Raw genomic sequence first — 15,000 nt, forward strand, 5'->3', positions numbered from 1 at the left:
ACCAGAACTGCTTTTGGGAGGCTACGGAAAACCACGCTACACCCACATGGCGTTCTGCCATATATTCCACAGTGTGTGCAAATAATCAATAATGTTGTTCCCCCTACAGGAACGCCAAAAACAGACATTGCAGAATGGAGGGAAGCCAAGGTGGCTATCGGCAGCGGAGGGATTCTGTCTGCTTCCCGGAGCTGCGGCTCCGCTCACCGACAGCTTCACTGCAAGCTCGCCGCGTAGCTGCACCTTTGCCGGTGCGCAGGGCGCGCAGCTCATATGCTGCGTGGGTGAGGCGTCCCGTTTCTGACCGCAGGTCTGCGGTGGCCTGGGGATTTGCGGGCGGCAGACCTGTCTCGGCACAGCGGGGACACGGACACGCATGACCGCCGCCGCAATCCCCAAACAAAGCTTGATGAACTTGCAGCAGTTCAACGGCCGCGAGCACACCACGTGCCTGGGCTAATGCTGTGCTAATGCTGTGCTAATGCCCCACCAGCGTGCTGAACATCCGCTCAGCAGCACGGCTGTCACCAGGGGCTGAGCAGCGATGGGTGAGGTGGAGGGTAGCTGAGTGGTTCTGTCTGGCACCAGCTGCACTACTACACACTGGACGTGGACACATTAAATGTGCCTGTGAGACAGACGACATGAGGTAGGTGAAAATAACGCACAAACGCATGCGTACAAACTCAGCAGCTGTAGGAAAGCACACTGGCTGCTAAAGGATTCACAATTTTATTTCGGTCCCAACATTTTATGGAAGTTAATGGGTTCCCGAATTTGTGTTTGGGGAATCAAGCAGGTTGAGAAACCTGCAGTATAAATCTCATTACAGTAACCCAAACATACACTCCTTGCTAGGCAAGGGGCAGATGAAAAAAGGCAAAATGAAAGTTATGTTTACACTGACGGATATCTTGCGTGGCAAAATTTTGGTCATCTGTTTCCAGGAAAATACCTCAGGGAATGGAAAGTAGTGGCGCGTGCGTGCGTGCGAGCGTGCGTGCGTGCGATTACCTGTGAGTACTGCTGACTGTAATGCTGGCTGTAGTCGGAGGGTGTGCTCTCTGAACTGTATTGGCTGCTTGGCAGGGAAGAGGGAGGAAGGCCAGTGTTGTAGCTGCCAGTGACAGCCTGTCCTACCTGGCCAGCCTGGACCTTACTGCTGCTGGAAGCTGCAGGCGACACACACACACACACACACACACACACACACACACACACACACCCGTGCATGCAAGCACACACACATGCATAGAAAAAGAGGTAAATCGGAGCCTTCAAAGCATGTTGCACACCCAACATTTGTGCCCCACACACACACACACACACACACACACACAGACACACACAGACACACACACACGCACAGAGTTAAAGAGGTAAACCAAAGCATTCCAAACATGTTGCACACCCACCATTCGTGTGCTGGCACACACATGTGCACACACACACAGTCACTTGGATCTGCCAGCTGTTGGCATGCTGGCGCTAAATGTGCCCTTGAGTGGGGATCATTTGAGACAGACAGTACAGAACTATAAACACCAGACTCTGACATCCAAAGGTCTCACAGGGGACACAAGACAGAGTAGCTGAGTCATTTTCAACCTCTCTGTGTGTGTGTGTGTGTGTGTGTGTGTGTGTGTGTGTGTGCACGCGTGCGCATACGTGCGCTTGTGTACCTTGTAGGACCACTCCGGGGAGAACGCTAGCCAGGTTCAGGTAGGGGTTCGAGGGCAGTTTTACCTCTTTGGGAGGCTCTCCTAGCAGAGACGTCTGGCAGCTGGCCTGGGACTGCAAGCAGACAAAGCATCCATTACTCTCACTGACCATCAGACACATCACCAGCACGGGCTGTTTGGGCTGTGTATCTGAGTGAGAATATAATCAACTAAACAACTTAAACCAGATTATAAAATATATGACACGTAGAAGCAAAAATGGAGATTAATTTAATAAATAAATAGAAACCACAACTGCCTTGACATCTTTGAACAAAGAATCATCATTGATAGGGCTCTGTGGTACTGGCTGAGTTCTGTTCCAGCCAATCAGCACTCACGCAAGCATCCCTGTAAAGTACCCTGCAGAAAGGCCTACTTAATACACAAGCCTTCCTACTGGAGTTCCTTCACCTTGCTCACCCTTGTTCTCTTCCTTTCTTACACACACACACACACCCATCTATAATGCATGATGGAGAAAGCTGCCCATTTGTGTGTATATGCGCGCGCGTTTGGTGAGAGGCTAGGCTGTAGGCAGTGTGGGCCTGCACTAGTTTACAGAAAGCAAGAAGCTCAGGGCTAATGCTTCCTCCCTCCATTCACTCACTCACACACACACACACACACACACACACACACACAAACAAATACACTTGCACACAGAAATGCAGGTGTATCCATGCGCAGGCACACTGACATACACAGACACACAACCAAACTCATACACACATATTTGAATGGAAAAAGGTAGACAGGAAATAATCCTGATAGAATGACAAGAAAACAACTGAAGAGGGAATGTGTGTGTGTGCCTAGCAGGTAGAAGGAGGTTGCTTTTCTCTCTGTGATTCAAATAATGACTACCTGTACAAACACACAAACAAGCACTGGAACAAGTGTTCTGAGTACTCAGAAGGTGTGAGTAGGTTTGGGGGGAGAGAGAAGGAGGGAGAGAGAGAGAGAGAGAGAGAGAGAGAGAGAGAGAGAGAGAGAGAGAGAAAATGCACAAGTGAAAGAAAAAGTTAAAAAAAGTTAAATCTACACTTACCGTAACAGCAGTGTTAGTCTCTGTTGTAGCACTGTGGGAGTTAATAGAAGCTTTGTGACCTGTGTTGCCCAGCAAGAGGCCCAGGCCAGCTCTGGGTAACCTAGGAAGAAAGCTCTGCAGCTGGGCTTGAGAGCTAGCAGAGCCCCCTGTGGTTCCTGGAGGTGCAGGCTGCTTCTCTGGGCCTGTGGGGGCGGCTGGACTGCCATCGTGATCAGTACTGGAGCTCATCTGAGCACGGCCTGGGGTGTAAGAGGTCACGATGGAGCCTGCGGCCTGGGAAGTGACTATAGAAGGATCCGGGAACTCTGAGGATGAGGAGCGGAGATTTGGAGAATGGGTTACTTCACAACAATGCAGTCTCACAGGCTAGTTGAACTTTGTGTAAAAGCAAAGTTTTTTTGGGGGGTATAACAAAAGTTTTACACATATAGTATTTCTAAAAAAAAAATAAAAAAAATCCAAGAAAAGAATGACATCTATCATATCCTGTTTTGGCTGACACGGCGCAGACACTGAAATGGTAATGACCCCACGCGTACGTGCATTTCAAAGGTGTCATCTACGTATCAGATAATCACGCGTGTACGTATGCGCGCACACAAACACACGCTGAATAATATCATGAAAGGAGAAGCGCTGATTGAAGCTGCAGCTGATTTGCGTTGCAAATGCACCTCTCTGAAGTAGCAGTGCAGACCTCTGCACTTGAGGTGCAGGGGAAGGAGGGGCCAGCCTGCCTACGCATGCCCGGCCTGGAGCACCTACCCGTGGGTGAATCTCCAAGCAGCCCCTTCCCCATGGGCACTAGAGCTGGAGCACGCAAACCCAGAACTTTGTGAAGAAGTAACCGGGAGGGGTCACCTAAAAGACTGGGAACCTGTAGAGGAGAGAGAAAGGGATGCAGAGGGATAGCAGGAGAAAGAGAGGAAGAGTGAGGTGAGAGAAGACAAAGAGGAAGAGAGAGAGAGAGAGAGAGAGAGAGAGAGAGAGAGAGAGAGAGAAGGCAGATAGACACTAATTATTTAGGATTTTGTTAGTGTCTTTGATAAGACCACAAAATCATGGCTACAGTGCTGTGTTTAATAATTGGACATTGAAACAGCTGTTTGGCTGCACACCAGCTCACTAGATTCAAAATGACCATGGGGTTAGTGTAAAATGCCAGGTTTCATTTCAGGGTAAGTACTCAAGCCTCAAACATTACCACAGGAGAATGACAAATGTAACATTAAAATTTTGGAGCCAAAATGTGATTGTGATTGAGTAGCGAAGTCAATGGCCATCCAACACTATTGCGCATGCTGAAGGTAAGACTGAAGGCAAAAAGCCACAATACACAAGCAGCATCCTAAGAAAGGATACCCAGCAGAGGATACCCAACAGAGGATATCCAGCACCTACAAATGTTTGATGACTGCATACTTCAGGCAGATATCAACTGGGAATACTTGCAGTATGCAGTCATCCTACACACCATGTTAATTAAGATTGTGTGTCTATATCTATCTATCTATCTATCTATCTATCTATCTATCTATCTATCTATCTATCTATCTATCTATCTATGGGTGGGTATTGTGTAGCTCCACCTTGTGCCACCCACATAGCTCTGTCACCTCTATCAAGGCATGGACTCCACAAGACCTCCGAGGCCGATGTTATCAGCAGTCCATCAAGGCCTTCTCTGCTTCGCTGGAGCAGGCCACCTTCTTCCACTGCTCCATGGTCCAGTTCTGATGCTCACGTGCCCAGTGCAGGCACTTTCGGTGGTGGACAGTGTTAAATGCGGGCACCCTGTCTGGTCTGTGGCTACACAGCCACATGCACAGCAAGCTGTGATCTGCTATGAGCTCTGGTGCCTTTCTATCACAGCCAGCATGAACATTTTCAGCAGTCTGTGCTACAGTAGCTCTTCTGTGGGACTGGACCAGATGAGTGAGCCTTCACTCCCCATCCACTTAAATGAGCCTCAGCGCCAGTTCTCTGGCTGTCCTTCCTTGGACCACTTTTGGTAGGTACTAACCACGGCATACCAGGAACACCCCAGAAGACCCCAGAAGACCTGCCGTTTTGGAGATGCTCCGACCCAGTCTGAGTGACGTAGCCGTCACTGTTTGGCCCTCGTCAAAGTCGCTCAGATCCTCATGCCTACCCTTTTTTTTCCTACTTCCAACAAATCAACTTCAAGAACGTTTCACCAGCTGCCTAATATATCTCACCCCATCACCTTTGTAAGGTGCCATTGTAATGAGATAATGAATGTTATTCTCTTCCCCTGTCAGTGGTTTTAATGTTGTGGCTGATTGATGTATGTAAATAACCTCTTCTGTTGCACTATAACCTCATAGGTGGTTAGTCCAAGAACAGAACCATAACAATACCTGTCTCTGTACGATTATTTACAGACTGCACTATATGCACCCACATTACACCTGTATTACACCTGCATAACTGTATTACAAACCGTTTTACTATGCAACAATGAAACCTTTCAGCACCCTCATACAGTGGCATAAATATTACACTGCAATGTTTTGCCAATACACACCCAAAGAGACACACACGCACACAAACACACACAACCCCCACACAGAAGAAAAAAATGAAAGCAACGTAGGCTTTCGGGTTTTCGAAATGAGGCCATTATTTTTCTTTGCATACCTGTTCTGATCCAGTATTGTATAATGTCAACTAAAATTGCAATTCAGCCAGCGAGTATTGTAACATTCAAAGAGGTATGCAAGCTACACACACTTAATGTCTGCGTGCCTTTCTGAGGGAAAGTCGGAGCTTTTATTATGAAAAATAATTTCTTCTCAAAAGAAAATATGTCATTGTTGAATGTGGTTAGCTTTAGCTCAAGTCAACACACGAGCTGGTGAGACGTAATGGTTTTCTTGTGGATGAAGAAATGTGGACGGATGTGCACACGCGCACACCAGAGACACACACACACACGGCCAGAGCAGGTACTTGGGCAGACACACACCCTCACGTTACTAATGTGCTTGTCCTTGATGTGCAGTAGTTGCTGCTGGGCCATCTGCACGTGGAGCAGGTTCTGCAGGAGCAGCCCGTTACCCAGCATGGCGTTCTGGGGAGGGGAGAGAGATCGCACGCGGTCAGGAAGCCTGTGCGTGCCCAGACTCGTTAGCAACTAGCTGCCGTTCTTGTGACTTCTCGGCCGAAACGCTTCGCTCGCTCACGTGGGCTCCATCGGCCCGGTGACATCAAGATGAGAGCGAGTGAGTGGCATCGAGCGAAGAACAGTGAAAATGCCAGAGGTAGCAAACAAGTCGAGAAAGAGAGAGTGTGTGTGAGTGTGAGTGTGAGTGAGAGTGTGTGTCTGTGTTAGTTAGAGAGTAACGTACCTGCTGTGCTTTTCCTAGCTGCAGCAGTGCCGCTGTCAGAGGCGGTCGCAGGAAGGGAACAGCGTGAGGACGAAACTTCCCTGCAGAGCAAACCAAAGACATGGTTGTGTGTGTGTGTGTGTGTGGGGGTGTGTCGGGGGGGGGGGGGGGGGGGGGCTAGCAGAAATGAAGAATGAGTGATTTAAACAGAGGAGAGACGATAGCGGAGACACAGACAGAGAGAGAGAGAGAAACACAGCTCCCGCTCCACCTCCAACCTGAGCTCTACTGGCAGAATGTTCCAGAATAGGTGGGGAGGTTTAACGTTTAATCACGAGCTATATTTGGTGCGTTCTCCTCGAGCTCTCGCTCCCAGGCCTTCCTATGCTCATTTATCCTTACAGCCAATAAAAAGTTCATTTTAATACGTGATTAGATTTTCATGGAGAGGAGCCTGGTTTGGGCCGCTGAACCGACTGAGGACCGACTGAGGTAATAAAAAGAGTGTTTACAGGAAAAAGGTTTAAACATTGAATTAGAAATATTAATAACATAAAACATAAAGGATCATAGCGATTCTGTATGCTTATATAATAATTTGTGTACAGAGCAGGGACCTCTGTAGAGGCCTCTGCAAAGATTCTGGGTAAGGTCCTGTGTAAGGTACATCAACTCTCCACCAAGTTCAGGATGGTACAGAAAAACAGCCGTATCTTGCAGATATAAGATTATAAGAGACGGATATAAGAGACGTCTGCTCTTGGACTGAAATGGTACCAAGCTCCAACTGGTATTGAATATCAATTTGCATATATTGAATAATGTATGTTTTGGATATAATGGATTTGGATTTCAAACACTACTATGTAAAGAAGGTGGGGCAATTACATAATCACTCCTGAAAACAGTATAAGAATTTGGGTTCTTTGTGTTTTGGTCATGCATTTTCTGGAGGATGCCTCAATAATTCTTGTTAACGTTGACCTGCAATAAAGAACGGGACCAGCTAGAGAACTTCAAGTAATTCTCAATCTGCATTTCTATTCAGCATCTAGAGGAATTTAGGAACGAGATGGCTTTTAATAATGTGACCACCCGTGGAGGGTGTGAGATTAGGCTATAGGACTGAGTGGGACATAACTGAGCATTCGCAACTATTTGTACGTGTTCCCGATTTGTACATGGTCGATAGAATAGACGATATAGGCATTGCGTGTGTGTGCGCGCGCGCATGCATCTGCATGGATACCTCGTTTGCCAGCGTGGTACGGTCTCATGAGGATCTGAAGTGCAGCTGGATTGGTCATACTGTTGAGGAGCTGAGCCAGATTAGGCTCAGGCAGCAAACCCTTTTTATTGCTCAGCATCTATAAGACACACCCCCAAACACACCCCCACAGACACACCGCCCCCCAGACACACCGCCAGTAAGGCCTTGTTCTGAAACAATATCTCATGCCATAACAATAGCATCACAGTGGTCCATACTGTTTTGCTTTCTTTTTGAAGGCGATAGTAAAAAAAAAAAAAAAAAAAAAAGCCACTACACTCCAAAAAACAAAAGCCGTGGATCGGGCTATTTCTGTACCTACAGACGCCACTGGTTCTTACCGCATTGTGGCCAGTGCGTGACAATACTGCCATTCCCTGGTTTCATTACGTCACAACACATCATCTAGTTTGTGTGTCAGTCATTTGTAACAATGTCAGTGTGATGCTCAATAGCCTCTCAATGGTTTTGGATGGTATTTTAAAATGCAACAATAAGATGCTATTCAAGTATTGCTGGAGGTTCCGCACTGAAATCTAATCGCGCGTGGTTCAGGCTTCACGCTGTAGTCAAAAGCTGGACTCTGCAGTGCTTGTGAGAGAATGAGTCAGTGTGCGCGTATGCACACGGATGTGTGTGTGTGTGTGTGTGCGTGTGTGTGTGTGTGTGTGTGTGCGTGTGTGTGTGTGCGTGCGTGTGTTTGGCATGAATGGTAGAAGCTCTGATTTCCTCATTAGATCTGAGATGTCTGCAAGTACAATGGCTTCATCCCAATCACACTGCAACTCCATCTGCTGCCTACTGTTCCCCAGGAGGCCTGTCTACACACACACACACACACACACACACACACGGATTTGGGGCGATGGTAGGACGCTCGTGTGCTTGGTCGGGCCAGGTAGAGGTAGGTGTCCGGCACGGCAGTCATGCTTGGGCGGGCAGAGGATGCTCCGGCTGAGACGGACAGAGAGTCGAGCTGCAGGAAGGACTGGGTGGGGCGGGGGGGGGGGGGGGTGCTCATGCCTTTGGGAGCGTGGCAGGGGCAGGACCACCTATCAAGCAACAGGCAGCTGTGGCGCCAGTACCAGCGCTCCCTACAGTCTGGATGAAAAACATCTGGAGCGTTTATCCCATCACATCACACACGGCGGGGGGGGGGGGGCGTCTGTGCTCGTCCTGGCTGATAGCAGCCAAAGGGACTGTGCAGGGCGAGACGGCTGCTAGTAGCCACGCACTTCCAATTTTATGCCGCCATGAAAACCCAGGGAGTCCAACAGTGGCAGGGGTCTTCGCACCTGGGACTCGCCCCTCCGCGTGTGTGCGTGCGAGCTATTCTGCGAGACAGAAGCGGGCATTTTTGTCACTCGAGCAGAGCACCACTCATGGCTTGGAGGACTACGTCTGTGGAGAAATGTCAGCTTGCATTCGTTCTGTTTGGTTTTGACGCGTTTGGAGGAGAGGGGGATGATGCAGCAGGGAAGGTCAGAGAGGGGCCTAGCTCCACATACTGCTTCCTGTTTAAGCAAATCTTCAAAGACGAAATGGAACGCACGATATTAGACCTGCGCTCTGTGGCTCCTGAGCTGATGCTAAACCCGTTTTGGTTCTGCTGTAGCGTCATGAAAAAACTCGTTGGAGCTGCCCACACAGACAGCATTCGAAGCTCGTTATGATGGAGAGGCAGAGAGTAACGTCGAACAAACATAATTGAATGCGTCGACTAGAGAAGAAAGCCGACCTGCCGGGCTTAGTAGGAACAATCTCCGCTTGACGCGAATCTGCAGGGACCGCTATCTGAGCCGCATGGAAACGTGAATGTGTGTGGGAGGGTGTGCGGGGGCTCGTTTGTTTTCATTGGTCCTTGAATAATGACACCAGCACTTTCTAAGGAAACACTCCAAAAGCGAAAAAAAAAAAAACACACACAAAAAAGCTTCATTCTGCACATTCAGCACAGTCTCCATGGCCTCCTAACACATGTAACAGGGACCCCAGGGAGGCTCCTGGCCCCTCGCGCTGTGACAGGGCTTCCAGTCGATCTGTCCTGCAGCTCCAAAATAGCCACCTGCTTTATTTCCGGCATGGGAGAAGCACGGAAGGCCTGTGTTGGCAACAGCATAGTGTGTGAAGACTGTAATTAAACTGCCACTGCCTCGCGTTTTTTTGTGTTGTGTGTTGTGTGTGTGTGTGTGTGTGTGGAGAGAGCTGGTGTGTGGGAGCATCTATATGGTTTTGGGAGTCCTTTGTGTTTTTTTCCCTATTCAGTTTCAGAGAAACACTAAAGGGAAAGTGTGTGTGTGCGCGCGCGCCTGTGAGTGTTCATGTGTATTTCTGGGAATTTTTTAAGTTCATTTATCTCATTTACCAGTGCAATTTCTGCTATGACAGGTGCATAGCTATATTACACTGTGTGTGTTTGTGTGTGTGTGTGTGTGTGTGTGTGTGTGTGTGCGTATAGGCGTGTGTGTGTGGGTGCGTGTGTGCGTATAGGCGTGTGTGTGTGTGCGCGTGTGTGCGTATAGGCGTGTGTGTGTGTGTGTGCGCGTGTGTGTGTATAGGCGTGTGTGTGTGTGTGTGTGTGGGCGCGTGTGCGTATAGGCGTGTGTGTGCGTATAGGCGTGTGTGTGTGTGTGCGCGCGCGTGTGTGTGTGTGTGCGTATAGGCGTGTGTGTATGTGTGTGTGTGTGTGTGCGCGTGTGTGCGTATAGGCGTGTGTGCACGTATAGGCGTGTGTGTGTGTGTGTGTGTGTGTGTGTGTGCGCGTATAGGCGTGTGTGTGTGTGTGTGCGTATAGGCGTGTGTGTCCGCGCGTGCGCTCACCACTCCCTGGGCAGCGATGAGCGCGGCGAGGGTGCTGCGTCCAGTGGTTCCGGGGCTGCACAGTGACAGGCGGATCTCATGTCCCTGGATAACGTGGTGGTCCATCTCCAACAGCATGGCCTCCGCCTGCTCCGCCGTCTCATATTCCACGACAGCAAAGCCCCGCACGGGCCCACCCTCATCCTGCGCCAGCTGCAGCAAACACACACACACACACACACGGTCAACACTTGTTCAAGACATTGTCAGTTTTCAAACACAGTCAGTTTTCAATTTTAGCTTTAGAGTCAAGGACAGCCAACAGACCAGAGAGAAGACCGCCAACTCAAACCTTTAAGCAGTTCACACTTTCATAAGCTCCTTAGTCAGAACTACTCAAAGTATGATTTCCTGCTTGTCTGCAGCTAATTGACTGGTTCCTGTCAATGGCGGTGTATGAAAAAACACCACACGCGTCCACGCAAAAAAGAAAAAACATGCCCTGGATATCATTACCAGTTGGACAAACGCCCTGAAGAGAGTTTACCACTACTACCGCAACACACCCCACGTACCTGCTGACAGCCAGCCTGTGACCCTATCGCGCTAATCACACAAAGCGTCATCAGGTGCTTCGCCTTGTGTCAGGGAGGGACTGTAGCCAGCGTCTTGATTATTACCTGCCCCGTATCTCCTGGCCTGACCTGGTTCACATTCACTACAGCATCGGCATTCGCTTGGTAGCAGACGCAGACAAGGAGTGTAAATTAACTTCAAAGATCCCCGAAGACGCCCTCAAACATTTTAAGGTGCACATATATTCTTGACCATAATTAGCAGCCTACGTGGAGCGAACACTGTCACTCCGCTGACATAACCAGCAGAGTCCAGCCACACTCTGCGGCAGAGGCAGATGGGTAAGAGGGGAGACAGAGACCATGAGTGAGAGAGAGTGAATGAGTATGTGTGTAGGAAAGACAGAGTGCAGTAAAAGACAGAGAGAGAGAGAGAGAGAGAGAGAGACAGAGAGAGAGAGAGAGAGAGAGAGAGAGAGAGGGAGTGCATCAAAGTGCCTTCAGTAGTTGCTTTTCCTGCTGCCTCTTCAGGTGTGTTTGAGCAGCTAATGACTTTCCCACCTTCTCTCTGGATACTCCTCACCACAAATTACTGTGCAAAGCAAAACGAACCCTAGAATAAGTCAAACCGAACGGTACTGCGAGCTGAGAGCGGTCAATTAACAGACTACTACCAAGGAGGATTCGAATGAAAGGAAAAAAAAAGGATACGCCAGAAATAAAAAAGTAACATTTACTACTCGCCTTAGGAACACGTATTTATGAGGAAAAAAAACTTGTAGCAAAACGCTGACGTCGGCAGGGCAGCTGATGGCCCACTCCGAAGCCAACAGTAGTGCTGGCCTATGCAAACGCCCCACACCACTAATGAAATAAGAGCGTGGATGTAAATTCATAAGATGTTTCGCTAAAATCTAATGTCAAACCTCATGGCTACTCGTAGCACCCATTCTTTAGAAGTAAAGGCCACTAGACTAATGTATTGTAAAATGTGAGAACACAGAATATTTATGTCTAATATACATGTACACAACATGCCTAGAATGTATGTTTAGCAAAAGCCTTAGGTCACCATTAGATCTGTTTTAGCGGTCGTAATGACTATATAAATTATTTCTGTCTCTTTATTAGAATACAACCAGAAGACACAGGAGATTTGTATGCAGTATTAATAATAATTTAAAAAATCAGAAAAAAAAAAATCAAACTGCTTCTAAAAGCTGGGGTGGCAAGTATTTAGTGTGAGCACCCCTCACCACTGCGCAGGAGCAGAAAAGGAGAACTCTGGGAAGTGCTGAAAGAGGCAGGGTGTAATATCACAGAAGACGACTTCAGAGAACTTCAGGACAGACTCCCCAAAAGAGCTCGCCGTGTGCCTAGTGCCACAGGACGGCACATTAAACACTGATTTTTGTCCGTAGAGGCCGTTTTGTTCTGAGGATTGTGTTTTTTCAATTTTGTGTACATATTTCCTGTATTTTCTTTGTTTGCATCTTAATACAAAGGCCAAGAATACAGCTTTAGGCAAGGCCGCGTTTATTGCTGAGTCAAATAAACAGTACAGTGAAGGCCCTGTGCTCAAGCTTAGACGGAGGAAACCCCACGCACCCACCGCTATCCAGTGGAGCAGGGCTGTGGGAGCCCGACGGCTCCATCAGACTCTCTGAGAAGGTGGGTGGGACTGACTGGCCATTGGTGGCCGGTGGTGTGGAAATGAGAGAAGGACAGCCAGCCATGATGGAGGCAGAGGTTATGACACTGACAAGCATGTGTCGCCAGGCCTAGAACATGAATGAGTGACGAGTGTTTGAGTGCATGACAGTGTGTGGGCGAGAGACAGAAACAGAGAAGTGGGGAGATGGAGAGATGGATCTATTGTGTAAGTGAGAAACTATGAGAAAAGATAAATGGTAGCTAGGAAACCAGCAGAGGCAGAGAGAGGGGTATAAGAGATGCATAAAGAGGTGGAGAGAGAGGTGTAGGGAGTGGGGTGGGGTATAGAGAGGGGTAGAGAAAGGGGTAGAAGGGTAGAGAGAGGGGTAGAAGGGTTGAGAGAGGGGTAGAAGGGTTGAGAGAGGGGTAGAAGGGTTGAGAAAGGGGTAGAAGGGTTGAGAGAGGGGTAGAAGGGTTGAGAGAGGGGTAGAAGGGTTGAGAAAGGGGTAGAAGGGTTGAGAAAGGGGTAGAAGGGTTGAGAAAGGGGTAGAAGGGTTGAGAGAGGGGTAGAAGGGTTGAGAAAGGGGTAGAAGGGTTGAGAAAGGGGTAGAAGGGTTGAGAGAGGGGTAGAAGGGTTGAGAAAGGGGTAGAAGGGTTGAGAGAGGGGTAGAAGGGTTGAGAGAGGGCTAAAGTAAGGGAGAGATACACTGGAGCTGGGTAAAGGTCAGGGGAGGGTGAAGCGTGAACAGACGCAGAAACCAACATGCACACACACACAGAGAGAGACACAGAGACACATACACACACAGAGACAAACAGACACGCATTAGTGAGCAGTTAGCTAATTTGAAACCAACTCTAACAGACAGGTGCTGTATAAAAAAATCTAAATATAGAATAAGAAACATTTACATGTGTTATGAGTGTTAGAGTGTGGAGCAGGTGTGCGTGTCTGTGATGAACAGAAAGCAGCGAACAGGCAAAATTACCAGAGGGGGAGTCCACCTTGTAAGGGACACAAGACACACCCAGGCACTGTTTCAGTTTCAGATATTCAGCATTTGTCCCATCTCACACATCATCTACTGTTCCAAATGACGATAACAAAAAAAAAAAAAAAAAAAGCCGCACAGAAAAGGAACGAGGGAATGATGAATAAGAGAGTGAGACGGAGGGTGAGACAGAGAGAGACGGGGAGAGATAAAAGAGAAGGACGCTTAAATCTGCCTCGGCTTCCACGGTAAGCTGCGCAAGACGGATGCGAGTGACGATTGGGTGAAGGGAGAGATGAGGGAGACATGAGACAGAGGAGGAAGAGATCAGAGGGGTGACAGAGTGCTGATGAGAGAGGATGGGTGAGACGAGGGAGAAAGGGCCCCAAACGTGCCCATCACGGCCTCCTTTCTGTCTCCTGATCATTTCCCATTCCAGGGCAGAGAAGACACAGATACACAAGCACGCTTATTAGAGACAGACAGAAGCCTTTGTGTGCCCTGCCACGGGGAGGCCTCGGTGGGCGTGCCCACGCTGAGGTACAGGGAGGGGCAGGGAGGCGCGTGGTGCCTCCTCCCGCCGGATACCTCACACTGAAAAGGTCCGCACGGACTGCCCCTGCCGACCTTAAAGCAAGAAAATCAATATACCAACAACCGCACGCACACACGCACGCGCACAGACGCACGTTCCACGCTCCAGACCCCAGGCTGCGGGAAACTGCTGACATTTTGAGGTAAATCAGGACTCGGAGATGCATTCTGGGAAAGGAGGGCTCTTTGCACTTTCCAGCTTCTCATGAAAGGTCTGTGTGCATGTTCTGGCTCTATTCTGAGGGTACTCCTGGCCTGGGCTAGTGCAAGACCCTAAAGAATAGGTGCCTTACTGCGCACGCACGCACACACCACTGTCCTTGGCAGTCTGTGTATGTCATTTCACTATAGCTGCCCATGGTATTTATTTTGAAAAGTCTCTCAAATACAGACTGGGACATGACGTGGTGCATCCTCCCCTGCTCTGGAGAGCTCTAAGAAGGTTCACAGCTCATCAGAGTGAAACAGCTCCCTCAGTGAGCAGAGTCATCAACAAAACAAGCGATACGGGGCTTCAACATCTATCCCCATTACAGTCTGCTCTTAAACATTTGTGCATATTACATCATAAATCAAATGTGGTAATGAATAATTTAATGACATAAAAATCAAAACACTTGAATATTAGAGGATCAATATTAATTAATATTATAATTTTCATATTATTAAACATTCATGACTGCTAAGATAAAATGATTTGTGCATAAATTCTTCTATTAATGCCTATAGATATCGTATCCTGTACAGCATTTGAAACATGGGAAATGAAACTGTGTTTTGTGTGTGTGTGTGTGTGTGTGTGTGTGTGTGTGCGCGCATGCGAACGTGCACCTTTGAAACTATTAAGGGAAAGACAAACAAAGGTCAACGCCCTAGATTGACAGAACATTCACATCTGGACAAAGAAATGAAGCATTTGATGCCATTGGAGACTGGAGGTGTGTGTGTGTGTGTGTGTGTGTGTGTGTGTGTGTGTGTGTGTGTGTGTGTGTGTG

General features: G+C 48.4%; 1 protein-coding gene across 2 annotated transcripts in view; it reads right to left on the minus strand.

Moving 5' to 3' along the window:
• raver2 (ribonucleoprotein, PTB-binding 2) overlaps positions 1 to 15,000 on the minus strand; it is a 43,339-nt gene that overhangs the window by 8,577 nt on the left and 19,762 nt on the right. Inside the window, exons 4-11 of one of the 2 annotated variants that reach the window (XM_027032025.2) lie at positions 10,213 to 10,404; positions 7,372 to 7,489; positions 6,144 to 6,223; positions 5,768 to 5,866; positions 3,538 to 3,649; positions 2,773 to 3,077; positions 1,683 to 1,794; positions 1,015 to 1,172 (exon numbers count right to left, since the gene is read on the minus strand). In XM_027032025.2, the coding sequence (XP_026887826.2) occupies positions 1,015 to 1,172; positions 1,683 to 1,794; positions 2,773 to 3,077; positions 3,538 to 3,649; positions 5,768 to 5,866; positions 6,144 to 6,223; positions 7,372 to 7,489; positions 10,213 to 10,404 (1,176 nt within the window). Of the gene's footprint in view, positions 1 to 1,014; positions 1,173 to 1,682; positions 1,795 to 2,772; positions 3,078 to 3,537; positions 3,650 to 5,761; positions 5,867 to 6,143; positions 6,224 to 7,371; positions 7,490 to 10,212; positions 10,405 to 15,000 lie in introns of both variants that reach the window. The other variant, XM_027032024.2, reaches the window with a different exon arrangement.

This window comes from Electrophorus electricus, chromosome 3, assembly GCF_013358815.1.
Source record: "Electrophorus electricus isolate fEleEle1 chromosome 3, fEleEle1.pri, whole genome shotgun sequence".
Taxonomy (NCBI): Eukaryota; Metazoa; Chordata; class Actinopteri; order Gymnotiformes; family Gymnotidae; genus Electrophorus; species Electrophorus electricus.